The following is a 27,378-nucleotide window of genomic DNA, read 5'->3' as shown; positions in this document are numbered from 1 at the left end:
TAGTCACAATGGCCATCCCTATTGCAGTAATTCTCAGCTTTGTGATTCTAGCCTAAAGTGGGCTGTGAAGTTGTTTTGTAGTAGCCACAAAATAATCTACAGCTTTACGTCTACACTACAGACCTAGTGTAGACATAGCCTTAAGCTCTCTCTCCTTGCCCTTCCTCTCCCCCCCAGCATTTCCAGATAACATCTCTAAAAAAAACTAGAGCTGGTTGAAATTTTTCAACCAAATGTCTTTTTCCTTAGAAAAATACTGTTTTATCAAAATTAAACTGTTTGTGAAAACAGTTCAATTTTGACATTTCTATGAAAAATCAAAATGAACATTTTTCATGTTATTGTTTCACACTGTAAGTTTCATTTTGTTTCAGTTTTCAAAAGAAATTCAATTTTTAGTCTTTGTATTTGGGGATCTCGTCTCTCCTTTCCCCCGCCTTCCCTACCGCACCTTCTCATACTGGAAGAGCGGGGAGTGAAAAAGGGAGAAAAGATGAGGAAAACAGATTTTTCCCTCTTTTTTTTTTCTCTCACTCTCCCTTTTCCAGTGGAAAAAGGCAGAAAAGAAATAAAAATGGAGAGAAGTGGGAAGCGGAATCCAAAAATCTCAAAATCAAAAATGGGAGAAAAATTTGTCTTTGAAAACCAAACAAAAATCAAAACTAAATAAAAATTTTCATTTTTGCTGAAAAATGATTTTTTTCATGGGGGCAGGGAACTAATTTTTAACTCCCAACCAGCTCTAAAAGGAATCAGTCTGACCATTAGCCTTTTCTCCATGTTCCTCAATGGGACACTGCCGGTCTGGGGTTCTGGCCGCCAGCCCCTTGCCAGCCGGGGTCCCGGCCGCCGGCCCCACTCAGCCCATAGCTGGTCTGGGGTTCTGGCCACCGGCCCCATGCCAGCCGGGGATACTAGCCTCCGGCACCACTCACCTCGCTGCACTATTATTTACTTTACATACAACAATTGTTTAGTTATATAATATAGACTTATAGAGAGAGACCTTCTAAAAATGTTAAAATGTATTACTGGCAGGCAAAACCTTAAATTACAGTGAATAAATGAAGACTTGGCATCCCACTTCTGAAAGGTTGCCGACCCCTGTCTTATACGTTACTAATTTTCATTATCGAACACATCATATTTCATTTGTATGATCTCTTTGGGTCTTTCCATTGGGGATCTAATCATACTGCACCTTCTGTGCTATAGAGCTCTCAATATTAATCTGTATAATTCAATATTTGGGAGTTGGGTTTCCAAAGTATAAAACAACTAATGTCAATTTTATAGGTATTTTTCCCCAGAGGTACACAATGATAGAATTATTTAGAAGTATCATAATCCAAGGACCAAAAGAAAAACAAAAATCCAAAAACTGGTCCCAATTCTCTCTCCCTCTACTGTGTAAGGTGCAAAATGTGACCAGAATATATGTGAATAGTGTACTGTGATAATGGTGATAGTTTTTCTGCCCCCTCTCCTTTCCAACAGCTCCTCGGTCCAAGTTCCTCTAGTGAATCTTGCTCATCAACAAAAATCTTAAAGTACAAATGAAACATTTAACATCAGCAACAGGGAAAAAGTGGTTCTCATAAAAACATGATATAAACTTTACACAAGCTTAACAAGAATGTACATAGGGACTCTGAAGGAAATTCAGATAAAGTGTTTGTATCTTTGTGTGTCTATCTTAAAACTTTGATATACCCATGAGAGGCCTAACAGCTTCTCAAGCCAAGGTTTATTTTATAGCTCTCCATGCAGAACATTCTCTGCCTAAGTTATGCTATCACAATACAGACCGTTCCCTATTTTACTGTTTCCCAATCACTGTCCCATGACTCTTTTGGAGTCCAACCCTGACTGGGGTGGACACCTCTGTTTCCCAGGTGCAGCCCACAAGATTGGCAGCACACAGTCTAACTAACCAATCCCAGCCATCCAGGATAAATCTTTTTCAGGAAAACCTGTCCTAAGATAACATACTTGAAAAAAAAAACCATCCAAAAGTCTTCTGAGACCCGTAAATCACAGGGACTTTGATAATAGATCAGTCAGATTCTTTTAGTTTAGTTTAATAGTATTTGCATCTAAAAGGTGCTCTTCAATATTCAAACACAGATTATACTGATATGTAACTTTCTATAAGTTTATTACATTCTTTGGGAAAAGTTATCCTTTACAACACCTGTGTGTTAATGAAATTCTTGCAAAATTCTACCAATGAATTACCTACAAATGACTACACAGAGTACTAATGCCTAGTATCCCAGAAAACTATAATATCCTGTTAAATTTTGAAAAGGAAAAGAGAAAAGTAGACCCACAATTACAGTTCCTGAAAATAAAACGTAGGCACCCTGCCAGTCTTTGCATTATCTATTCTCTGTCTATTAAGATATTTCTTCTACTTCAATGAATTTACATGACAAGATTAATAGTGGCATAGTTCCTGTGTTCTTAATCTCTGGGTATAATAAAATTTATGCATGTAATTTTCTAATGTACAAACTTCTTTCAGAGCTTATAAAAATGTAACAATGCATATCTTAGAAAACTTGCCAGCAGCTACAGCATAGTTATTATGCTTATTATGGTGTGCTGCAGACCTACATTACTTCTAACATATTACTGGTAATGTTACAAAAAGACTCACCTTTTCATCTATAAAACAAGAATATGGTTCTACTTTCTGGTAATGGACTCTTTTGCTCACTCAGAAAAGTAACAACATTAACATGCATATAGTAACCTCTCAAATATTTTTCTATTACAAAAAATATTCCCCCTATTTCTGTATAGAAAGGAGCGAATTTTTTATCACCCACAGCTCATCTGTACAGTACAGTACATCAAACCATAATGTTCTCTAGCATATTACAGAAGATAGTTGCATACTGTGAGATTATGAATAGTTAGATGACATGAAACTGGAGAAAAAAATCTATCTTCTAAGCAAGCTTGCTATGGAAAATTTTTGAAAGTTTTATAGAAGTCATGGTAGAAACTTCTGGAAACCATGGTAATCTTCTGAAAAGTCATGTTACATGAATGTGTTACAGCAAATTCATACCACTGAATATTAATTACACATTATGAATGTGCTAAGGATTTTGCTATATTATTTTTCAGCAACCGGAGTCTTATTAAGAAGATTTTAAAATATTGACAGGATGTGAATTAGATGCTATGTCTAACAGTTCAATGTTTATCTGATACAGACTTTGTAGTAATCAAACCACTTCTGTAGACCTGGATCTATACATCTTTTATGTATTGATATGGTCTAATCCAATATGGTAATTCCTTTGTTCTGAATTAATCTGAGCTCCCCATGTCTCCTGGGCCCACGCCTCTGAAAAAATATCCAAGACTCCAATTTGACTCCTTTCCACTTCCATCATTTAATAAAATCCATGTGTTTCTAACCTAAATGTCCCAATGTTTTCCATTGATCTTCTGACTTGACCAGAAACCAGTCTTTTTAAAAGCCTCAGGGGAGGATTCACACCTTTCCTACTGCTTATTTCTCTGTTATGGTCAATTAGCAATAAAATCAAGTAGTTTTTCTATACCACATGCTGCAGAAATCCCTTTGGGTCTAAATTCAGTGTGGCTATGGATTGCACTCAAATCTTGTCTCCAACATTCTGCTCTTTCAACATGCTCACCATTCCAAGTTGAGACCAACCACGCATACGTAAGAAAAGAATATTACTCATTTTTTAAAATAAAACTGAATAAAGTGACATTGATATTTACAGCAGTACCTAGCAAATGAGGCATATGCTAGTGGTTCTCAACCAAGGATCTGGGGCCCCCTGGGGGGCCGTGAGCAGGTTTCAGGGGGTCCACCAAGTATGGCTGGCATTAGACTCACTAGGGCCCAGGGCAAAAAGCTGAAGTCCTGCCATGTGGGACTGCAGCCCGGGGCCAAGCCCCACCACCCAGGGCTAAAGCCAAAGTTTGAGCAACTTAGCTTTGCAATGCCCCCTATGGTGTGGAGTCCTTGGCAACTGTCCTTCTTGCTACCCCCTAATACCAGCCCTGGCTTTTATACGCAGTAAAACAGTTGTTGTGGCACAGCTGGGCTGTGGAGTTTTTATAGTATGTTGGGGGGGCCTTGTAAAGAAAAAGATTGAGAACCCCCTGGCATATGCCATTGGCACTTTATCTATATGGATATTCATATGCTATGATGATGGCTGACAGTACAAAATATTTAGGGAAGCAAGAGATGAGTAAGAAAATGATACTTTTGTGATCACTGCTAGGAGTATGCACTCTATTCTGGGCCGCCTCTAAGAGCTTGTATACACAGGGATACTCAGGAGAGTTAAGACTAATTAACTAAAGGTGTAAAATGAATCCCCCAGGCTTAAACCAAAGCAGGAACTAAGGCTAATTTACTTCTGAATGACAGCATCCACTCAGGGAATTAATGCTCTTTAACTTCACACTTTTAGTTAATCCATCTTAATTTTCCAGTGTTCCCATATAGACAAGACCTAAGCATTCACTCCTTCCTTCCTTATTCATCACTGAGCTTCACCACTGTTCCAACAGTATCAAAACTTCACAGTGCTCTGTCTTCCAGCCAGCTATGTCTGAAGATAAAATTCAGAGTGCCTGATGCTCCATGCTGCTCCAAGTAAGAGGGGGCTGTGCACTGAATCTTTTTTTTCTCAATCAATTTTGTTATTAAAGTGTATCAGAGTTGAAAGGTCAAACTCATCTTTAGTGTAACTTCACTGCCTACAATGGAGTTATATGAGTATTGAATTAGGACCTAGTATTTTAAAAGACAGCGATATGAGAATGTCATCTATGTAGGACTGAAATGGGGAACAATGATGAAAGCCCTCGTTGATATGACTGCAGGGCTCATCCAAATGCATTGGCTTGTTTAACATACAATATTTTGCTGTTCCATTTTGTTAATTTGAGTGCCAGCATGCTCTATGGGACTTACCTGGCTACCCAAACATCTGTTACAAGTTGAGAAAAATAAGAAAACTTGGTGCAGTCCATCTTCCTTCTCCACAATTTTTTCTGCCTTTTTTTTCTCCTTATCAGTAGCCAGGCTTTGGAGTTGTTCTCCGACTCCGCTCCAGCTCTAGGCAAAAACCTGCAGCTCCACTGCTCCGCGCTCCAGCTCCGGGCTCCACTCCAAAGCACTGATCAGTACTGCATCTTATAACCAGATACTTAAAGGAAAATGATATTTCCTAGAGGCAACATCTCTCAGATCATTTATACTGCCTATATTTAGCATATCATAGCTTACCTGTTTAACAGCATAAAGGAGACGCCCATAGCAGTATATCATGACCATTACAGGGATGACCAAGCAGAATATGAAGAGACAGATGATATAGGACACAGACTCAGCTGTTTTGGAGGTCCAACGTACTGAACAGCTTGTGCCGGCCCCCTCAATCCCATAACTGCTCCAGCCAATGAGCGGTGGTACTGTCCAGATCAGAGAATAAAGCCAGGAACCACCAACTGCTAGCAGAGCCTTCTGATAGTCAGAGCCTCGTTTGTTACATAGGGTGATGGTGCTATAGCGTTCGTAAGACAGGATAGCCAAGGAGATCAGGGACACAATACCTGTAAAAAAAAACAATTTAGGGATTTAGTACCCCTGTTTTATATGGCACCAATGTAACGGATATGACAATATCCTGGACACACATTACTGAATTATAACTTTAAACCTTACTGAATTACGTTTAAGTATTTTAGGAGTACATTGTATTGAAAGTGCAAATGTTTATGTACTATTGAGGAATTGTATGAATTACCATGGGGGTAGGGGACCACAGTCCTCCAGGAACTAAGAACAGTGGGAGGGTGATTAGGCAAATTCACTCAAGTTTCAACACCTCCAGAGAGGTGCCACCAACTGATGAGAGAATCACTAATATTGCTTCAAACTGGATTCTCCAGAGACTAAAAGTCAAGGAAAAGATTTTTGGTTAAATAGCCTGAGTTAAAACTGACTCAGGGCCTTCTCTCTGATCCAGTAGACAGACAGGACCTTCTGTCCCAAGGGGAGCCCAATCCTCAGGGAAGGGTTGGAAGGTCTTTGGCTCACTGAAGCCCCATAAGATTTGGGAGCTAGTTCTGAGCTGAAGCTTTGATGAAGTTGTGACCCCAGGTGAAAAACCACTGTGTGAGGTTTGAAGGACTAATCACCAACCAGAGCCCTTGCTGGGATTCATGGGGAGATGCCTGATAAACTGATTAGCACATGTGTAGGTTCTTTCATTGTTTTTAATATGTTTTCTCTGCAACGCTTTCACCTTAAGAATAAATGTGCTTGCTTAGAAAGGGCCGTGTGGTAACTTAGCCATGGCAATTACATTGTGTGCCGTCTCTGAGGAGAGAAGCGAAGCAGGCCTGCTTAGGCAGTCTGTCTTTTGCGGGGAAGCTCACAGTATAATCGGGGAACTGTGCAGCCTGGAAACACCTCGCTGAGAAGAGGGAGAGACACAAATCTCTGCCCAAGGAAGGAAACAGCTGAGGAGCTGGAAGCCTAGAGTGGATACCTTTTCTGGACTATAGAGGGGGGAATACAGCTGCAGTTGCACTGGTCTATGGCTGGCAGCAAAAAACTAAATACCCTTTTCTACATTATTAGAGTATTTGATGTATCGGTGGAAATGCCTTTTTGCATTGAAATCCGCACTGGAGCCAGTAGCTCTCTATACAGTATATCAAATTCTTCTTGCCTAAACTATTCTTTAAAGGCACTCATTCGTTAGAAATACTAACATTCAAGATAACTCTCTGAAACCCTAACATTTGTAGTGTTTCCCAGTGGAAATACATTTTTTATATGAAGTAATACATTTACTGAAAATATTACCTTTCTAAGGTGTATTACTTCTTTACAACCAGGAGAATTTTCAATAGCATATTGCCAGTCAGTCATACAAAGAGCATATACTCTGGATTGGAGGAGCTGGAGGGTGTAGAAATTTCTGCTGTCACTACACCCAAAATTATACATTCTTCCTCTCATGAGAGCCTGATTCTCCTTGTCTTGCATCTTGTGTAGTTATTTTATCTCTGTGCAAAGTGAGATGAATGTGGATAACCATTTTACCCCTGCTACCATTCTGATCTGATAACATTTTGCACTCATGCTGCACAGGCGTATATGACTATGTAGGATGGAAGACAATGGAAAGTCAGGCCAGCAGTATATGTACATCTGCAGGTGTGAATTGTCATAGCTCCAATGACTTCATTTGAGCTATAACAATTTACATAATTTGAGGATCTGAGCCATAGATTTTAAAGCATGAAGAGACTACAGTGGTCTAGTATGACTTCCTGCAAAACATAGGCCATAGAATTTCACACAATAATTCCTGTATCAAGCCCATATCTTGTCAAAGAAAGACATCAAATCTTGATTTAAAGACTTCAGGTAATTGAGAATCCACCACATCCCTTGGTATGTTGCCAATTATACTCACTGTTAAAAATGTGAACCTTATTTCTAGTTGTATTTATTTAGCTTCAGCTTCTAATAATCTACTTTCAGAAATCTTTTTTTCTGTGCCAATACTTATACACTGTAGTAAAGTCAACTCTTATCCTGAACTAAACTAAATAGACTGAGCTTCTTAAGTCTTTCCCAGTAAAGCAATTTTCCAGATCTTAAGTCATTCTTGTAGATCTCTTCTGAATTCCAAAATGTTATCAGCCCTCTACATTTCTCTCTTGGAGTTAAAATATCTTAATGTGACTGATCAATATTATAGCTTAGTTATTATAACATAATTGATACTGTAGCTGAAACTATTTTGTTATAGATTCTCACATATGCTACCCTGTCACAACTGTAATTGTTTGCAGTATTCTTTACCCATGTTGATCACATGATATGAAAGAGACAAGATAGGTGAGGTAATATCTTTTACTGGCGCTCTTCTTCAAGTCTGTGTGGCTCAAAAGCTTGTACCTTCCCCCTGTAGAAATTGGCTTAATAAAAAATATTACCCCACCTACCTTGTGTCACTTGATGATTACCTGTTCTGTTCATTCCCTCTGGGGCACCTGGCATTGGCCACTGTCAGAAGACAAGATACTGGGCTAGATAGACCTTTGGTCTGACCCAGTATGGCCGTTCTTACGTTCTTATAACTTTAAATGCTCTTTCACTTCTTTGCACTTTTACCTACGAAATAATTAATATGAAAAAGAACGTTTAGCTTTTCTCATTCCAACATTGTTGATGGATGTGATCTGAAAATAATTACAGGAATGTAAGTAAACGGTTGCTTTTGTAGGGAACATAGGCCATATTTGAATTTAGTCCTGAGTGACTTTATTTGGCAAAATGTTTAAGTAACCATTATTAAGAAATGCCTGAAGCAGCTTTCTGGCTTGTAGGCACAAGGGTAAGGTCACTCATTCACCCTAGGCTCTGCCTCTGCCTTTCCGAGTCCCTTTTTCCTTTGTCGTGCTTACTGTCATGAGGATATGTGGAAGTGGATAGGCGGAGAAACTATGGGTGAGTTTTATGTGGGGTCCCAGCAGCTGGCCCTGCACCCAGGGGCTCTTCTGCTGCTGGCCCTGCACCCGGGGCTCCACTCCTGGCCTCTGCCTGGCGCTTCACCGGCTGTGGTTCCAGCCTTGGCCGTCTTTCCTCAGTCCACATCCCCATCTCCCGGAGCAATGGCCCTGCTCCCATTCCCAGCTCTAGCACCCCCACTCTAAAAACTGTTCCAGTGCCACTGTGGAAATAAGTGAATGTTTAATGCTAACTAGCCATTAATTATATTTAAACAACTAAGCCACTTATGTAGGGCCTAAACATAAATCTGTTACCAGTTCCTTCTCAGATGAGCCTCTTACATGTCCTGCTTACCAGGAGGACATCTGTTTGTGATCATTAACAGACTTTTGCAAGAAAATGTCCATCTTAGACTGGAATCTTTTACTGTGACCTCAGATCAATATACCAAATTATTGGTTCCTGATGAGCTACAGTCAACATGCTCAACTCTTTTATTGGAGAAGGGTGGTCCCCAAGATGCAGCAAGAGGACTGAATGCTACATGCTACTAGCCATGTGGAAGGAAAGGGCGGGGACTCTCTCACACTAAAAATTATACCTGAAGTTATATCCTGCTCTCATCCCTGGATTGACCATCCAGAGAAGTGAAAGACCCTGACCATCAGCTAAACCAAGCCTGAAGCTACAAACAAGTGGGGAGGCACCTACCTGCATGCTAAATGAGCTCAAGTTATTTGCAACATCAGAACTATTTCTTAACTAAGGGCTTGTCTACACTACCAAGTTTTGTTGACGAAATTTATGTCGACACCCAAAAGTCGACAAAAGAAAAATCACCAAAGGGTGTTCACACTTGCTCCCTCTGTCGACAGATTATCTCCAACAATGCTATAAAGTGAGTGTGTGGTTTTGTGCATCCCTAACCGTTTCCCCATGAAGACAGTAATCCCCACGCCTCACAGGCGCACATCTGGCAAGTTTATTTGTAAGGTAAGAGACTAGTTTGGGTTAAAAGTGTTATTCCAAAGCTGCTAAGTGCCTGATTTAACACTTCTGCCTCTTTGTAAAAGTGTCAGAATGATGCAGACACTGTATAATGTGTAAAAGAGAAGAAGTTAAGTAAATAGACTCTAACATCAGTTGTATGTTCAGAGAAACTTAGTGGAATACCAAAGTGGGAAGCTATAAAGAAATCATTCTGAGAGTTATACTTCCTTAGAACAAAGGCAAGAGTCAGCTTCTGTGTTTAGCAGACTTAGCCCAATTAGTTAGACCAAAAGAAAGGTATTTTTCCTTAACTTTCCTGTGAAATATTGAATTAATTCTTGTGTCAACCTTATACACTGACTTAATAGTAATTGCCAAATCAGATAAATTGAACCATTGATTTATTGATTGAATTCCAATTGTAACCTTGATTTGATCATCACAATGTGTTGTATTTGATTAGTTTAGGGAAACTGGAAGTAAATTAGTTAGTGACATATTTTGCTTATATTTATATTTGTTTGCTTATTATCTTAATAAATCCCTAAAACACACAAGACTGGTTCCTCTCTCAAAACTTCAGCATGGGAACACAACCTATTTACAGATAAAGGTAAATACATTGAGTAGCTCCTGAACCTGCATTGTAATTATTTGATAAAAATCTTATTACCACTGTACTTTCTTTGAACTAAAGAAAGTTCTCTTTTGAAATAACACAGAATTGAAGTTCAACTACTAAATTAGGACCAGGGCATCATCAACCATGAACTAACAAAATATTAGCAATCAGTTTAAAACATAAACTACCCCAAAAACACATTTTCCTTTAGAATATTGCATAGGAAATCATTTTTCTTATCTACACAAAAAATTACACACATACATTCCTTGCCAAAAGCCATTTCAGTTTTACTTCTCTCTTATTGAGTTTCACTGACATGACCCATATTCTACTTCTCTCTGCAGGACCAGGGCGATGATATATGTGATCCCAATGAACTCCCACAGGAGTTCTAAAAATTCATATTCCTCTTTTTGTCACCGTAAGACTTTAAACCATGTATTGTATTTGAGCATATAATGGTGCTGAAACTAATATCAGGCCACACTGAGTCTGGTGCTTTTAAAACAGTAGATTGCTGACTGTAATGTGAATAGGTGGGAATTCAGAGAAGAGCACGGAAAAATATGGAGGTGCTAAAGAGAGACTGACTTATGATGCCATGGACATGAAAGAACACACTGTGTAAGTTGGCTAAATAAAGACTAAGCAGTTATGAGACATAAGAACCGCCGTACCGGGTCAGACCAAAGGTCCATCCAGCCCAGTATCTTGTCTACCGACAGTGGCCAATGCCAGGTGCCCTTCATCTCCACCCTCTGACAAACAGAGGCTAGGGACACCATTCCTTACCCATCCTGGCTAATAGCCATTAATGGACTTAACCTCCATGAATTTATCTAGTTCTCTTTTAAACCTCCTCAGGCAAGGAGAGACAACTACCTTTTGAAGATTACAAATACCGATGAAGTGGAAAATGGTTGTACAAGGGATTGTATAAAAAGGAGCAATGAGATAAAATTAAGAAGAGCCAAAACAAACAAACAAACAAAACCCCAGGGTTATCATGAGGGAACACTTCCTAAGAATGAGATGTATTATAATGCAATAGGTTTGCAAAAGAAATAATGGAATCCCTTTCACTTCAACATTTAAAACAGGACCAGACAGAGTAGTAAAAGATACACAATAAGGACCAATCTTATACCAACACAGAGGTAGAAAGGGGGACTGGTGACCAAACAGTTCTTGTCAATCTCTACTTTCAAAGATTATCTTTTATTTATTTTCCCCTACTTTTTGTAAAAAGTTAAGTTCTTCACCATCACCACTGACAGTTGAAGCACCATGAAAACATGAGAAATAACAGGTTTAACTGGCTAACTTGGATTGAAAGATTCTAATTTCATACCAACGGGAAAAAACAGGTGCTGATTTTCTAGTTTGAAACTGTGAAACTACATAAATACCAAGGGAAATGTAACAAATAGCAAATGAACTCTCAGGATAGAATGAAAATTTACCACTGGATACAAAGATTTTTTGGGGTAATTCTCCTAAAGATGATTCTTCACAAAAATTTCTGCATATTTTTATACTTTATGTATTAGTTGGCAATGAAAATAAGACGGTCCCAACTGTGCCTAAATGGATTTCACAATCTATACTGGTGTATAGATTGAGAAATAGAATTGTCAACAACTTTGGAATCCTTGCTTAGCTAAAGTGGTATAAATCATATTACTCCGTTATATTTCCTATGTTTATAAAATTAGAGTCTACTTGATGCAATATAAGTCTCAACTCTTGTGATTTTCTTATTGTGAGTTTCACAGCAATGGATGCTTTCCTAAAATCCCCAGCTGCTGCAGTCATGTGAATGTGAGAATCAGTTTTTAAAAAGAAAATCAATGTTTTAGCCTGCCAAAGTTCAGATCTACAAAAGGACTTCAACACCTAAATCCAACACTTAGCAACACCTAAGTCCAACTGTCATCAGTCACTTTGAGTTTGTTAGTTTTCTTTTATATAACTGTAATATGCAGACAAGGTTTGCTCAGCTGTATAAGCAGCCATACAGAGATATAAAACTTAAATTCCTATCAACAACACATAAGATTAGCTGTAGAGGTTCTTTTCCCTTTTCTTAAGACTTCCTTAAGGCCTGTAACACTGCTGGTGACCCACCCTGTTAGGAGGTTTTAGAGTCTTGTCAGAAGACACTGGCTGCTTCCCACTGAAGACTCATTGCAGCAGATCTGGCTCGCTAACTCCAACCTGAATAAATGGGAGGTGGAAGAGTCCCCTCTATGAGTGAACCTTGTCTGCATATTACAGCTGTATAAAAGAAAACTAACAACTCAAAGTGATCGGTGACAGTATATTGGATACTTGCTGAAACACACTTAAAGATCTTTCTATATTTCCCCTATACACATAAAGGGAGAGTGGAGTGACACATGCATCTGATGCCTTTTACTGGTCTCAACGTCTTGGTATGCGACAAGGGAGCTAGGAGGACTTCAGGCCCAATTCCTAATTGTCTGGGTAGGTTTGAAAGCCACATGAAAGAGATGAAGATTAGAGAGAACCATAATGAATTCTTTGATAAAGATATTGCACCCTCATGCAATTTCCTCCTGACATTATGTTTCATTTTAATTAAAAAATAACTTATTTGAACATTTCCAGTCAAGCTATAAATGTGTGCTTATTACAAATAATTCAATTACCTTGCTTTTTTAATACTTACATGAAATATTTTCAGATTAATTATCACTTGCTAATCTACAAGATAATATAAAAGAATGGACTAATGAATTTGGATTAACGAAGAACTGACCCAAAACTTTGTCCAAAGCATTAATAAAACTTTAATAAAAATAGGTTTTTTACATATTTATTCTCCCCTAAGTTGTTTTCACTATAGTATGCCTCTTTACTTCTCAGTCTCCTGAAATGGAAGTGCTGAAATATTCAGAGAGATAGTTAGTATAAGATTTTAGCCCAGGCTTGCAAATCCAAGAGGTATGAATGATTTAACTTTTGAGTAAGCAACAGCATTAAAATAAGAATAAGCATGTTCGGCTCTACCAATTATGAGTTCTACTTGTGCTGCCTTTATGAACTAAGGAATTCATCTATGAACTGCAACTTTTACTGGCAACAAGACATGACCAGTGATGAACAATAACCTCCTCTTTAACAAATTGAAACTTTTTCATATCTATCTTGCTACAAACTTGACTTGACCATATTGTATTCTTTCTTGATAAATTCCATATAGACCCCATTAATGTTAATAGAGATTATGTGTATTTATCAAGAGATTGTGTCCATGAGAAAGTTGTACCAAATTAGCTAAATCTGTTTCTTGTGTAAACAAGACCCCTGGTTTCATTTGCAAGTTCAGCCCTGGTTATTTTCTGAACAGTCACGTTACTGACTATGCCCATTTCTGCCTGATTCATTTCCAAGTCGATGAAAAGAAGTGGAAACAGGGGAGTATTTAGAGGGACTTTGGAGAGGGTGTTTGAGAAGCTTGCTTTCCAGTACAGTTCTACTCTCAAAACCATGATGGGCATCAGTGGAATACTGTTTGGGACTTCCAATAGACATGCCATGTTTTCATTCATGCCCGAAGCCAGAAGGGACTTCCTGAGTATGAACTGGTGGCTGTGCTGGAAGAAACAATTCATAGATTGGAAGGATAAGTATAGACACTATAGATCATCAGAAAGGCTGAAGAGTTCTTGGACAACCACATTTGTGAAGAACCTCAGATTCAAGGAAGAAAGGAAACACAGAAAGAGAGAATCATAGATGTGCAGTTCATAACTAGAATTGGTTGACATTTTGTGGGACATTGTAACTTTTCAAAATTTGTTTTCATTCTGAATCTGAACAAAAACACACTTGCAAAATTTCCGGCAAAATGGAAGTTTGGAAAAAAAATTTAAGAAACTTCTGTTTCAAAATTTACTTTGTTTTCAGTTTTATATTACTTTATTGTATTATATGTAATTAGTAGTGCATAATATGAGATAACATCATGGTTGAAATATTCAAGTTTATTTTTAAAATCATTAAGGGCAGCTGCTACTTAGTATAGATTGAATCATCTTATTTTATTTTCTAGACCAAAGGATCTCCTGTTTATTACAATGCAGCAGTTTGATACTTTTTGAACAAGAAAAGGTGCTGCACACTATGCTAATTAAAGGAGCAGCTCTTCTCAACAGCCTAGAAAAATACTGAAAACAGCTGCTCCTCTCATTAGTATACTGAAAGAGGAGAATGTCCAAGTGATCATCTTGGAGATTCTTCCTGTCCCACTGGCGATGGAAGACAGAAGGCAGAAGATTCTTGAAGAGAACTGCTGACTAGGTATGTAGTGTTATGGTAGAGGGTTTTCATTTTGTGGAATACTAGTCCACCTTGCATGGGGAAAGGAGGCGATACAGTTTGGATGGTCTCTATCTCATTAGACGGGAAACCTGTCTTCCAGGGGAGAGGCTGGCTAAACTAGTTGGGATGGTCTTAAATTAATTAAAAGAGGATGGTCAAAAGAGGGAGCAAATTAGCATTTATTTGACATAAATCAAGATGCTGAGAACAAAATTAATCAAGTCCCCAAAGGATGTGAAGGGAATTCATAAACTATACACCAATGCTAGGAGCTGGAGTGAAAAACAAGAGAAATTAGAATTACTCATTTATGAGCATAAATTTGACCTAATTGGTATTACTGAAACCTGTTAGGAAGATCTGCCTGATTTAAATGTTAAAATGCACTGGTTAAAACCTATTTAGAACTGGCTAAAACCTATTGGCACTGTCACAGGGTGGACTGGGCCCTTTAAGAGCCCACCTCATTAACAGCTTCTTTCTGGGGCCTGATAGAAATCAGCTGCCCTCTATGAAGAGCAAACAGAAAACTACAGAGAAGAGGGGAATGCTCAAAGAGCCAAGCGTGGAGTGGAACACTGAGAAACCTGGGACTGGGGAGCTGGAGAAAGACAGGAGCTTCCTGAAGGAACCAGAAAGCTGCAGAAGCATTGGAGACAGCAGGGGAACCAGGCTCCAGCCAGGCGGGAAGTGGGAATTGCTAAAAAGAGGGAATTGAGTTGGGCTTTATTTTAGGGACTTTAAGTTTTGGTCTGAATTTTTATGTTTATAAACCTAGACTCTACGGATGGATGTCTGCACAAATGTCTGCACAAATACAGGCCTGTGCGTCTATTGAGGAGCCCAGGATGAATGGAAACTGAGGTAGGGTACCTGGTCATGAGGGGATGCTTGGGAGGCAGCAGACTCTGTTGTAGGCACTCTGAGTCAAAAATAGCATTAGCTGTTTTGGGGTCACTGATAACTCAGAAGCAAATGACTTTGAATGCTTATGGATTAATGTTATAAGTGATAAAGGAGAAAATGGGATACTACAGATCACCAAATCAGGTCATCCTGTTCGCTAGCATATCTTATAATGTATAGGACAAAAGCCAGCACAAAAATGTCCTCTGAGTTTCTAAAACTTACAGATGACAATTTCCTAACTCAAAAATTGGTGCATCCAACATGGGGGAATTCTATATTAAACCTTATCTTGACAGATAAAGAGGAACAGACCACAGAACTAAAAATTAGTGGCAACCTAGGTATAAGTGATCATATGAATTTTTTACAAACCAGTAATATACATCTGTGGTGTTATAAAAGGGGCAACTTCACAAAGATGAAAACAATTATGAATCAAATCAGTTGCAATAGTTTTTAAACAGAAAAATGTGAATGATACATGAGAACTACCTAAGAACACTTTACTAGATGCCGAAAAAGCCACAGATAAGAGAGAAGGCCACACTGGTTTAAAAAAACAAAAACAAATCTGACTTAGGGGGGAAGTGAAAGCAGCTATATTAATAAAAACAAACAAAACAATATAACAAATGGGGGGAAGAAAGGGAAAGCTGAGAGTAATAAATATAAATCAAAAGTTAGGAATATTAGAAAATAAGGGAAGCCAAAGGACACAAGGAGAAATCTATGGCCAGCAGAGTTAAAGAAAATAAAAATGAGCTTAAGGAACAAAAGGAATCCTAACAGTGGTATTTGTCTATTAATGGATGGATGGTAATGGCAGAACTGTCAATAATGTAGAAAAGACAGAAGTGCTCAATAAATATTTCTATTCTGTACTTGGGTAAAAAGCAGACGATGTAGTGAGATCATATAATGATGGAATACTTTCTGTTCCAACAGTAACTTAGGAGGTTGGTAAACAGCAGCTACTAAAGCTAGACATTTTTGAATCAGCAGATCCAGATAACTTGCATCCGAGTGTTTAAAAGGGCTGACTGAAGAGCTTTCTGGAGCACTAATGATTTTCAGTAAAGCTTGGAATGCTGGGGAAGGACCAGAGGACTTGAAGAAAGCAACTGTGACAATATTCTAAAAAGGTAAATGGCATGACCTGGGTAACTATAGGCCTGTCAACCTGACATCAATCTGTGGGCAAAATAATGGAGTGGCTGATATAGGACTCAATTAATAAAGAATTAAAGGAGGGTAATACAATTAATGTCAGTCAACATGGGGTTATGGAAAATAGATCTTGGCAAACTCACCTGATATCTTTTTGGATTTGATTACAAGTCTGGTATTGGCATTAACTCAGGGAAGTCCTAATGGCTGGTGCTATTATACAACAGTCTGACTAGATGAATTCAATAGTGCCTTCTGGCTTTGTATTATATGAATGAATCATAGGCGGGGTTAGGTCTATTTGATGAAAGATCTAGAGCTTGATGCAAAGCCCACTGAAGTCAGCAAAAAGACTTTCACTGACATCAGTAGGCTTTAGATCACAAAGTGTCATTAAAGGCTGGACAAAGACGACTTATGCCTCTGTGCATATTGCTTTGCCTGATGTAAAGTGGGGGTGTTTGTCAATCATATATGTTGTAACCTCCGACCTGCAGCATTGTTGTAAGTTAGTCTGATAAAAGGGTTGTAAGAGTTAAAGGCTGTTACCTGCCAAACCCATATTATGCCAGTTCTGTATGTTTGCCTGTTATACCTTGACTGTACATCAGTGTAGTTCAGTGGTTAATTTGTAATGAAAGAGGTGCTGGGGCTCAAGCAATTTTTTTACATTCATAACTGATGCAGCAAGCCCCAAGGTGCCGCGGCAATGAACTGCTAGCCCTAGAGGTGCCAGGGTTCAGCCCTGGCACAAATTAAGATGTAATTAGACTTAAGCTCATCAGGGCAAAGACCATGTCTCATTTTGTATCTTGTATAGTACTAAACACTTGTAGTGTTTGACCCTTCAACCCCTACTCCCACTGAGCAGCACTTACTCATGTCAGTCTCCCATTGAATTCACTTAGTGAGAGGAGAGGTGGGAGAATTGGGCCCTATGTTATTAGTAAATGGTTGCTACTTGAAGCACGTACATTTTTATAGACTGGTCCTAAAGTGGATGAGACCTTTGTAGGGTAGACAGTTTTCTGATGCTCTGCTATAAAATGGAACTTATGCCTGATATCCTGCATGATATAAAAATACTGTATTTGTAAGTTCTACAGAACATGAAATAAATGAAAAGAGAGTTTTTAATGAGTTTGTTAGCTCTTGCATATTAATATAATCTTATCTTAGTGAGTGAAATGTCTAGGACACTGAAGAAAAAGGCAGGTGAATGGGATAGTTGGTCACTGAAGTAGAACTACATTAGAATAACTAGTGTCTGTTATTGCAGATACATCTAGCAATTGTGCTACATTGCTAGTCTAGATAGGACTCAGGCATTTTTTTACCCCCACATCATGAAAATCTGCTCACAAGTTAAAGTGTCATGTTCTAGGACTTCTGCTATTGCACTCGTGCAGCACAACCTCTGCAGGAAGTTGCTGTAATACAGTGTTTCTCAAACTGGGGTCGCTGCTTGTGTAGGGAAAGCCCCTGGTGGGCGAGGCTGGTTTGTTTACCTACCCCGTCCGCAGGTCTGGCCGATCGCGGCTCCCACTGGCCGCGGTTCGCTGCTGCAGGCCAATGGGGGCTGCTGGAAGTGGCAGCCAGTAAGTCCCTCAGCCCCAGGGCCGGCTCCAGGCACCAGCCTGGCAAGCAGGTGCTTGGGGCGGCCACTCGGAGAGGGGCAGCACGTCCAGCTGTTCGGCGGCAATTCAGCGGACGGTCCCTCACTCCCGCTCGGAGCGAAGGACCTTCCGCCGAATTGCCGCCACAGATCGCAATCGCGATCGCAGCCTTTTTTTTTTTTTTTTGGCTGCTTGGGGCGGCCAAAACCCTGGAGCTGGCCCTGCTCGGCCCGCGCCACTTCCAGCCGCTCCCATTGGCCTGGAGCAGCGAACCACGGCCAGTGGGAGCCGCGATCGGCTGGACCTGCGGACAGGGCAGGTAAACAAACCGGCCCAGCCCGCCAGGGGCTTTCCCTACACAAGTGGCATCCCCAGTTTGAGAAACATTGCTGTAATAAAAGGACTAATTTTTCTAGCAAATTCAAGGCTTTAGAAAAACCTGTGTACAAAAGCACTGAGACTGGATAAAGAGCTGGGAGAAGGGGGAGACTGGAACTGATCTGAGAAGCTTCAGAAGGGGATACTGAGACTGGGTAGGCAAGGAGAATAGGCCTGAGACAAGGAGCAGGGAATATCCGCACTAATACATAAGAACGGCCACAGTGGGTCAGACCAAAGGTCTGTCTAGCCCAGTATCCTGTCTTACGACAGTGGCCAATGACAGGTGCCCCAGAGGGAATGAACAGAACAGGTAATCATCAAGTGATCCATCCCCTGTCGCCCATTCCCAGCTTCTGGCAAACAGAGGCTAGGGACATCATCCCTGCCCTCCAGGCTAATAGCCATTGATTGACCTATCCTCCATGAATTTATCTATTTCTTTTTTGAACCCTGTTATAGTCTTGGCCGTCACAACATCCTCTGGCAAAGAGTTCCACAGATTGACTGTGCATTGTGTGAAGAACTTCCTTTATTTGTTTTACAACTGCTGCCTATTAATTTCATTTGGTGGCCCCTAGTTCTTGTGTTATGAGAAGAATAAATAATACTTCCTTACTTACTTTCTCACACCAGTCATGATTTTATAGACCTCTATCATATCCCCCCTTCATCGTCTCTTTTCCAAGATGAAAAGTCTTATTAATCTCTCCTCATATGGAAATTGTTCCATACCCCTAATCATTTTCCAGTTCCAATGTATCCTTTTTGAGATAGGGCAACCACATCTGCACGCAGTATTCAAGTGTGGGTGCACCATGGATTTATACAGAGGCAATATGATATTTTTTGTCTTATTATCTATCCCTTTCCTAATGATTCCCAACATTCTGTTAGCTTTTTTGACTGCTCCTGCACATTGAATGGATGTTTTCAGAGAACTATCCATAATGACTCAAAGATCTTTCTTGAGGGGTAACACCTAATTAAGCCCCATCATTTTATATGTATAGTTGGGATTATGTTTTCCAATGTTTTCACATTACTTTGCATTTATCAGCATTGCACACAAATCTATTATTAAAAGAGCATCATTAAGTTTGGAAAGTCTAAAAGCTAAGAAATGCCAGGATTAAGGTTGCCTGTGATCACATAATTAGACTACTACAGTACATACAAAAAAATTAGCATTGTATGGGCAACCTCAATTCTGGCATTTCCTAACCTTTCAGTGCTTGACTTTGCAAGCTTAATAAAGCTGTTTTACATATATAGTTATTTATTCCTGATATTATGATTGTTTCCAGAGATTCTAATCAGTATCAGGACCACACTGTACTAACACCTAGTGAGTGACAGATCCTGCCCCAAAATTGCTTAGGCACTGTCTATACTAATTACCAAAAAACAAACAAACAAAGCAATAGGTTTCAGATAGGTCAATGTTGTACTAAGTCAAAATAGGGCTTAATGTGGTTAAAATGACATTTGACTATTGGGACTCTGCAGTGCCAATGTTTACATACAGTGTTAGGGTTACCATACGTCCAGATTTTCCCGGACATGTCCGGCTTTTGGGGGCTCAAATCCCCGTCCGGGGGGAAATCCCCAAAAGCCGGGCATGTCCGGGAAAATCGGGAGGGAGGGAGGGAGGGCTCGGCGGGGCCTCTTTGGCCGGGGCCGGTGCGGGGCCGGGGGCATGGTGCCGGGCCGGGCGCGCGGTGCGGGGCCGGGCGGGGAGCCGGGGGCCGGGCCCGCGGGGCTGGGAGCCGGGCCGCCGGGGGGTGCGCTGGGCCGCGGGGCCGCCGGGGGGTGCGCGGGGCCGCCGGGGGGTGCGCGGGGCCGCGGGGCCGCCGGGGGGTGCGCGGGGCCGCGGGGCCAGGAGCCGGGCCGGGCCCGCGGGGCCGGGAGCTGGGCCGCCGGGGGGTGCGCTGGGAGCCGGGCCGCCGGGGGCCAGGAGCCGGTCCGGGGTCGCGGGGTGCGCTGGGCCGGGGGGTGCGCTGGGCCGCGGGGCCGGGATCCGGGGGGTGCGCGGGGCCGGGAGGCCGAGCCGGGCCGGAGCCGGGCCGCCGGGGGGTGCGCCGGGCCGCCGGGGGCCGGCAGTGCTGGGCGGGCCGGGGGTGGTCGGCCGGGGCCGGCACCCCAGGGCCCGAGCCGACCCAGCCTGGGTCGCGCCTCCTCCCCCCACACCCCCCCTTACCTGCTTCAGGCTTCCCGCGAATTAAATGTTCGCGGGAAGCAGGGGAGGGGGCGGAGACTTTGGGGAGGGGGCGGAGTTGGGGCGGGGGCGTGGCTGTGGGCGGGGCCGGGGTCCTGTGGAGTGTCCTCCATTCGGAGGCACAAAATATGGTAACCCTATACAGTGTTATTCATAGAGTTCTGTTCAATGCATTTTATATTTCTCACATACATATATTTCCTTGTCTTGACAGTTGTTTTTCAGAAAGGTAGCTTACTCGTATGTGCTCTGGCCACACCGCAATTCAAAACTGAGCTGGCTGTAATCATGGTCTTGTTAGCTAGAGCAGATGTTTGATCAGCATGGCTTTAGGTTCTAATTGGATAGCTAGCTTTCAGAATGCTGGCCTATATACCCTGAAATGGGCCTGAAAATAGAACAAGCAGGTCTCAAACGTAACTCCCTAACCCCCATTTCTCAATATAATAAACAAACACTGGACAGAATTCTCTCTAAATGAAATGTCAAGCACTAAAATAAAAGCCCAATAGCTAGCTAAATTGGGTCTCAGGCATAGGGAATTTCCTGTGTGGCAATTAGTTGCAGGGAATAGGTTGTAAAAAATTTAAGTTAATATCACAAACTAGGACATTCAGACAATCCAGAACTATTATATGAGACTTAATTATACATTATATGTAAGGTGGGTATACAACTATTTGAATGACCATATTCAAAGGCAATTATCAATGGTTCACCTTCAAACCAGGAGGATGTATCTAGTGGAGTCCTGCAAAGATCAGTCCTTTGGTACTATTCAGTATTTTCATTAAGGACTTGGATAATGGAGAGGAGAATGTGCTGAGGAAATTTGCAGATGACACCAAGCTGGGAGGGGTTGCAAGCACTTTGGAAGACAAGATTAGAATTCAAAATGACCTTGGAAAATTGGTCTGAAATCAACAAGATGAAATTCAATAAAGACAAAGACAAAGTACTTCACTTTGGAAGGAAAAGTCAAATGCACAACTACAAATGGGGAATAACTGGCTAGGTGGTAGTACTGCTGAAAAGGACTTGGGGGTTATAGTGGATTACATATTGAAAAGGTAGAAAAAATGTGACGCAGTTGCAAAAAAGGGTACCGTATATACTCGATCATAAGCCGGTTCGTTTATAAGCCGACCCCCCCAAGATGGATAAGTAAAAAATGGAACATTTTTATAACCCATTCATAAGCAGACCCTATAATTCAGAGGTCAGCAAACTTTGGCTCCCGGGCCATCAGGATAAGCTGCTGGTGGTCCGAGATGGTTTGTGTACCTCAAGCGTCCGCAGGCACGGAGGTAAACCTAAGGCTAGGTCTACACTACCCACCTGATTCGGCGGGTAGAGATCGATCTTCTGGGATCTCATCTGGACGCGATAAATCGATCCCAGAAGCGCTCCCCCGTCAACTGCGGAACTCCTGCTCGCCGAGAGGAGGAAGCGCTGTCGACGGGGGAGCTTGCCTGCGCCGCGTCGACCCGCAGTAAGTAAACTTACTTCGATCTAGGAAACGTTGACTTCAGCTACGCTATACTCGTAGCTGAAGTTGCGTTTCCTAGATCGATCCCCCGCCCCAATGTGGACCAAGCCTAAGTAAACAAAGTGTCCCGGCATGCCAGCTGCTTACCCTGATGGGCCGGGACAGCAACTGGTGGGGAAACTTTTTTGGGGGCAAAGCTGGGAGTCAGGGGAATAACCCCTGTGACCACCCCCACATGACCCCACCCCTAGCACAGGACCCCCACGCTCTCCCCATCCCATCCCTTCCCACCTTATCTGGGGAGGGCCAGGGGAGGATGTCTCTGACCTGGCTGGAGCTGCTCCGGCAGGCTGGGCAGCGCGGCCACAGCCTGCTCTAGCGGGCCAGACCAGGCGGTGCGACCACAGCATGTTCCAGCAGGCTGGGCCAGGCAGCGTGCTCCGGCGCCCAGGTGGCGCGGCCCCAGCCTGCTCTGGGGGGCAGGGTTGAGCAGCAGGGCTGCAGCCGGCCAACCCTGGAGCTGCAGATGCTTCAGAGGCTGGGGGGAAAGCAGCGTGGCCAGAAGCGGAGAGACTCTGGCCCCACCTCTTCCCTTCTGTCTCTGCTGGCTGTGCTGCCTCTCCTTGCTCCCTCTGTTGGGGGGATGGGCTGTGTCCCACCTCTCCCTCTCTATACCCGTTCATAAGCCGACCCCCGTCTCTGGTGCTTCCCTTTTTTACTAAAAAAATTCGGTTTATGAACGAGTATATACAGTAATATCATTCTGGGCGTATTAACATGAATACAGTATGTAAGACATGGGAGGTAATTACCACTCTACTTGGCACTGATAAAGCCTCAGCAAGAGTTCTGTGTCCAATTCTGGGTGCCACACTTTAGGAAAGATGTGGACAAACTGGAAAGAGAGTCCAGAGGAGAACAACAAATATGATAAATGGTTTAGAAAATCTGACCCATGTGCAACAGTTAAAAAAACTGGGCATGTTTATTCATGAGAAAAGAAGACGGAGCAGGGGACCTGATAAGTCTTCAAATATGTAAAGGGCATGGTGATCAAATGTTCTCCATGTCCACTGAAGGTAGAACGAGAAGTAACGGTGCCCATTCCCAGCTTTTGGCAAACAGATATTAGGGAAAACTTTCTAACTAAGGAATAGTCTGGAATAGGCTTCCAGGGGAAGTTGTGGAATCTTCGTCGTATGTTTTTAAGAACAGGTTAAACAAACACCTGTCAGGAATGGTCTAGGTTTACTTGGTCCTGCCTCAGCACAGGGGGCTGGACTGATGACTTCTCAAGGTCCTTCCAGTCCTACTTTCTATGATCTATTACCTCTATTCAAAATATATTTTTATTCCCAGAACAAGTACAGTAGATAGTAATATGCTAATGGAGGGACACAGTAAATCTCCAGGCTTCTGAGCTCCCATTTAGAGCCTTAAAGTCATATTTTCCTTTTTGCCATTCTGAATTGCTCACCCTGTGAACTGACTGGAATTTGGATGCAGATGGCTGAAACTTCTTGAGATTATGAAGAGCAGACACAGCCCAAAGCTCCAACATGTACTTGATAAGATTTTTGGCTGCTAATTGATGAATATCCTCTTTCCTCAAATCTCCTGGGTCACAACCCCTGATCGTGACTGGACTCCTGCAGCACAAGGCAGGGCTGCGTGACACCAGGCTTCATCCTCCTAAATATTCTGGCTATGAATGGCCAATAAAAATGAGTGGAAGCCCCAGCTGAGCTAAGCCAAGAGGCGTTCAGATGCTCCCTCTTCAGTGCCCCAATATGGTCAATGTCCAGCACTCAGCTTTAAAAAAAAAATCAGCTGCTGGGTCTGGAGCCAGGCAGGGGAATCAGCTGTGAGGCAAGGTCAAGGCCAGGAATCAACTGTCAGGTTGCACTCCTGGGCCCGAGCCACACCGCTGCTCCCCACTGCCACTGCCACCGCTCTCTGGCAGTAGCCTACTTTCATGGATCTAAATTTGTGGATTACCCCAGTCCACGTCCAGACACTATCTTGATCCAGGGCTAGTGGGCCGGTTCTGATTCAGGAGGAATGAAGGTTTGACTGATTGTGGAGTTTTTCCTGTACTGTGTAACAATATACGAAGTATAAAGGGCCCTGACAACCCTGCTTCCCTTCAGTTTCTTCTTACTGACTGCCACCGAAAGAGGGGACAGAGGGTGGGTTTTGGAATGGACATGTGCAACATATCTTGAAGAACAACAGTTACAAAAAGGTTAGTAACTGTTCCTTCTTCTTCAAGTGCTTGCACGTCCATTCCAATGTAAGTGACTCACAAGCAGTTGTACAGGAGGTGGGTTCGGAGTTCAAGTACAAGATTACTGCAAGACTGTGCGGCCAAAGCCGGCATCATTTCTAGCCTGCTGTATAACGGCATGGGGTGTTGTGAATGTGTGAACCAATGGGTTGCTGCCCTGCAGATGTCCTGAATCGGGACTTGCGCTAGGAAAGCAGCAGAGAAGGCTTGAAACCTTGTGGAGTGAGCCATCAGATTAGCTGGAGGTGAGATGTTTGCAAGTTCGTAACATGTCCAGATACAAGAAGTAATCCACAATGAGATTCTCTGTGCAGAGATGGGGAAACTCTTCATTCTTTCTGCTATCGCTATGAACAGCTGAGTAGATCTGCAGAATGGTTTCGTCCTTTTTATATAGAAAGCCAGGGCCCGCCTAACGACCAATGAGTGGAGGAGCTGTTCCTCTCTATTTGCATGTGGCTTAAGGTAGAAAACCGGTAGGAAGATTGGTTGAATGCAATGAAATTGTAAGACCACCTTTGGAAGGAACGATGGGTGTGGTCACAACTGGACTTTGTCCTTAAAAAAGACCATATAAGGGGGCTCCGTTATGTGGGCCCAGATCTCTGAAACTCTCCTGGCTAAAGTGTTAGCCATCAGAAAGACCACCTTCCAGGAAAGGTGTAACAATGAACATACTGCTAGTGGCTCAAACAGAGTCCCTATAAGCTTTGACAGAATGAGGTTGAGGTCTCAGGGAGGAATGGGATCTCTAGGCCTTTGAGAAAACGGATCACCATCTCATGTGAAAAGACAGATCGGTCGTCCACCTTGGGATGAAAGGCAGAGATAGCTGCTAGGTGAGCCATGCCTGATGAAAGGGCTAGAGCAGGGGTTCTCAAACTGAGGGTCGCAAGGTTATTACCTCAGGGGTCACGAGCTGTCAGCCTCCACCCCAAACCTCGTTTTGCCTCCAGCATTTATAATGGTGTTCAATATATAAAAAAGGTGTTTTTAATTTATAAGGAGGGTCACACTCAGAGGCTTGCTGTGTGAAAGAGATCACCAGTACAAAAGTTTGAGAACCACTGGGCTAGACCTTGTTGTTTCAGCTGTAAGAGATATTCTTCAGAGATGACTGCAAAGGTGGAATTTGGCATTGGGAGCACCAGATGGAGAACCGTTTCCATTTCACAAGGTAGGTAGTCCTGGTGGAGGGCTTTCTACTGCCCTGTAGAACCTCGCAGACCTGCTCTGAGCAAGCCCACTCCTCCGGATTCAGCCATGGATCTTCCAAGCCCGACAGATGAAGAGAGCTGATGTTCAGGTGGAGGAGCCAACCATGGTCCTGGTGTTGCAGAAACCTTAGTGGTGCCTCCCCTGACAGGGCGAAGAGGGTGGTGTACCAATGCTGTCTGGGCCATGGTGGAACTATGAGAATGACCTACGCTCAGTCCCACTTGCTCTTCACCAGAACCTTGTAGATCAGTCATGGAAATGCGTAATATAGGTGCTTTGACCATGGCAACAGGAACATATCCATAAGAGACTGCAAGGCTGTGACCTTGCAGTGAGCAAAACTGGTTGCATTTCCTACTGTTGCGGGTGGCAAACAGGTCTATGAAGGGAGTCCCTTACCTTTGCAAGATGTCCCTCACGATGTCTGGCCGGAGAGACCACTCGTGGTGAGAGGAGAAAAACCTGCTAGCTGGTTCTGCTCCTGGGAAGTAGGATGCCTCCAGGCTGATGGGATGAGCAATGCAGAATTTCCGCAGGCAGTTCCACAGGGAGGAAGAATCCACACTGCCCCACCTGTTTATGTAGAACATGGCCATCGTATTGTCCATGAGAACTGAAACAGTCTTATCCGCCATGTTACGTAAAAATGCCAGGCAGGCTAGACTCACTGCCCTGAGCTGCCTGACATTGATGTGGAGGGAGAGCTCGTCTTGGGCCCAAAGAGCTTGAGTCCTGAGGGACCCTAGGTGAGCTCCCCAGCTGAGGGCTGATGCATTGGATATTAGGGACAATGATGTTGAGGTTTTGAGAAGGGTTCCCCTGCACATACCATGTGGCTGTTCAGCCACCATGTCAGTGAACTGAGGACCTGGGCAGGTACCGTGAGCACTGAGTCCAAGTGATGACAAGAGGGGGAGTATACCGTGACTAGCCAGGCCTGGAGAGGTCTGAGACATAGCCTCACATGATGCACTACATATGTGCATGACGCCATATGGCCCAGGAGGCTCAGACATTTTCATACAGTCATGATTAGATGAGCTTGGAAGGACCTTATCAGGGAGGTAAATGAGCAAAACTGATTGTCCAGAAGTAGAGCTCTCACTTGCACTGAGTCAAATACCGCACCAATGAACTCTATCCTTTGGAATGGGATAAGGGTGGACTTTTGGACGTTCAGCAGAAGACCTAACACACTTGATTGAATGAGACAGATGTAGGCTTCCACTTGAGCTCTAGCCAGTCATCAAGGTATGGAAATACATGGATTCCCTTTCTTCTGAGAAAGGCAGCTACTACTGACAGGCCAAATGAAAGCACCGCAAACTGGTTGTGTCCTTGGTTTACTACAACTCTTAGGAAACATCTGTGGCCATAGAACTCAATATGCAGAAGTAAGCATCCTTTAGACTGAGGGCAGCATACCAGTCCCCTGTATCCAACAAGGGAATGACAGAAGCCAAGGGACCATGCAGAACCTTTGGTTCTTGAGATAACAGTTGAGATGACGCATGTCTAAAATTGGTCTGAGACCACCTATGGCTTTTGGAATTATGAAGTAGCAGGAATAGAACCCCTTTCCTCTCAGGTGAAAG

General features: G+C 42.6%; 1 protein-coding gene across 1 annotated transcript in view; it reads right to left on the bottom strand.

Moving 5' to 3' along the window:
- Positions 1-27,378, bottom strand: part of LOC128826947 (vertebrate ancient opsin-like) — a 134,259-nt gene that overhangs the window by 68,890 nt on the left and 37,991 nt on the right. Inside the window, exon 3 of the mRNA XM_054010542.1 lies at positions 5,294-5,619. Coding sequence (XP_053866517.1) covers positions 5,294-5,619 — 326 coding nt within the window. The remainder of the gene's footprint in view (positions 1-5,293; positions 5,620-27,378) is intronic.

This window comes from Malaclemys terrapin, chromosome 1, assembly GCF_027887155.1.
Source record: "Malaclemys terrapin pileata isolate rMalTer1 chromosome 1, rMalTer1.hap1, whole genome shotgun sequence".
In the NCBI taxonomy this organism is placed as follows: Eukaryota; Metazoa; Chordata; order Testudines; family Emydidae; genus Malaclemys; species Malaclemys terrapin.
This window is presented reverse-complemented; position numbering and strand designations above follow the sequence as displayed.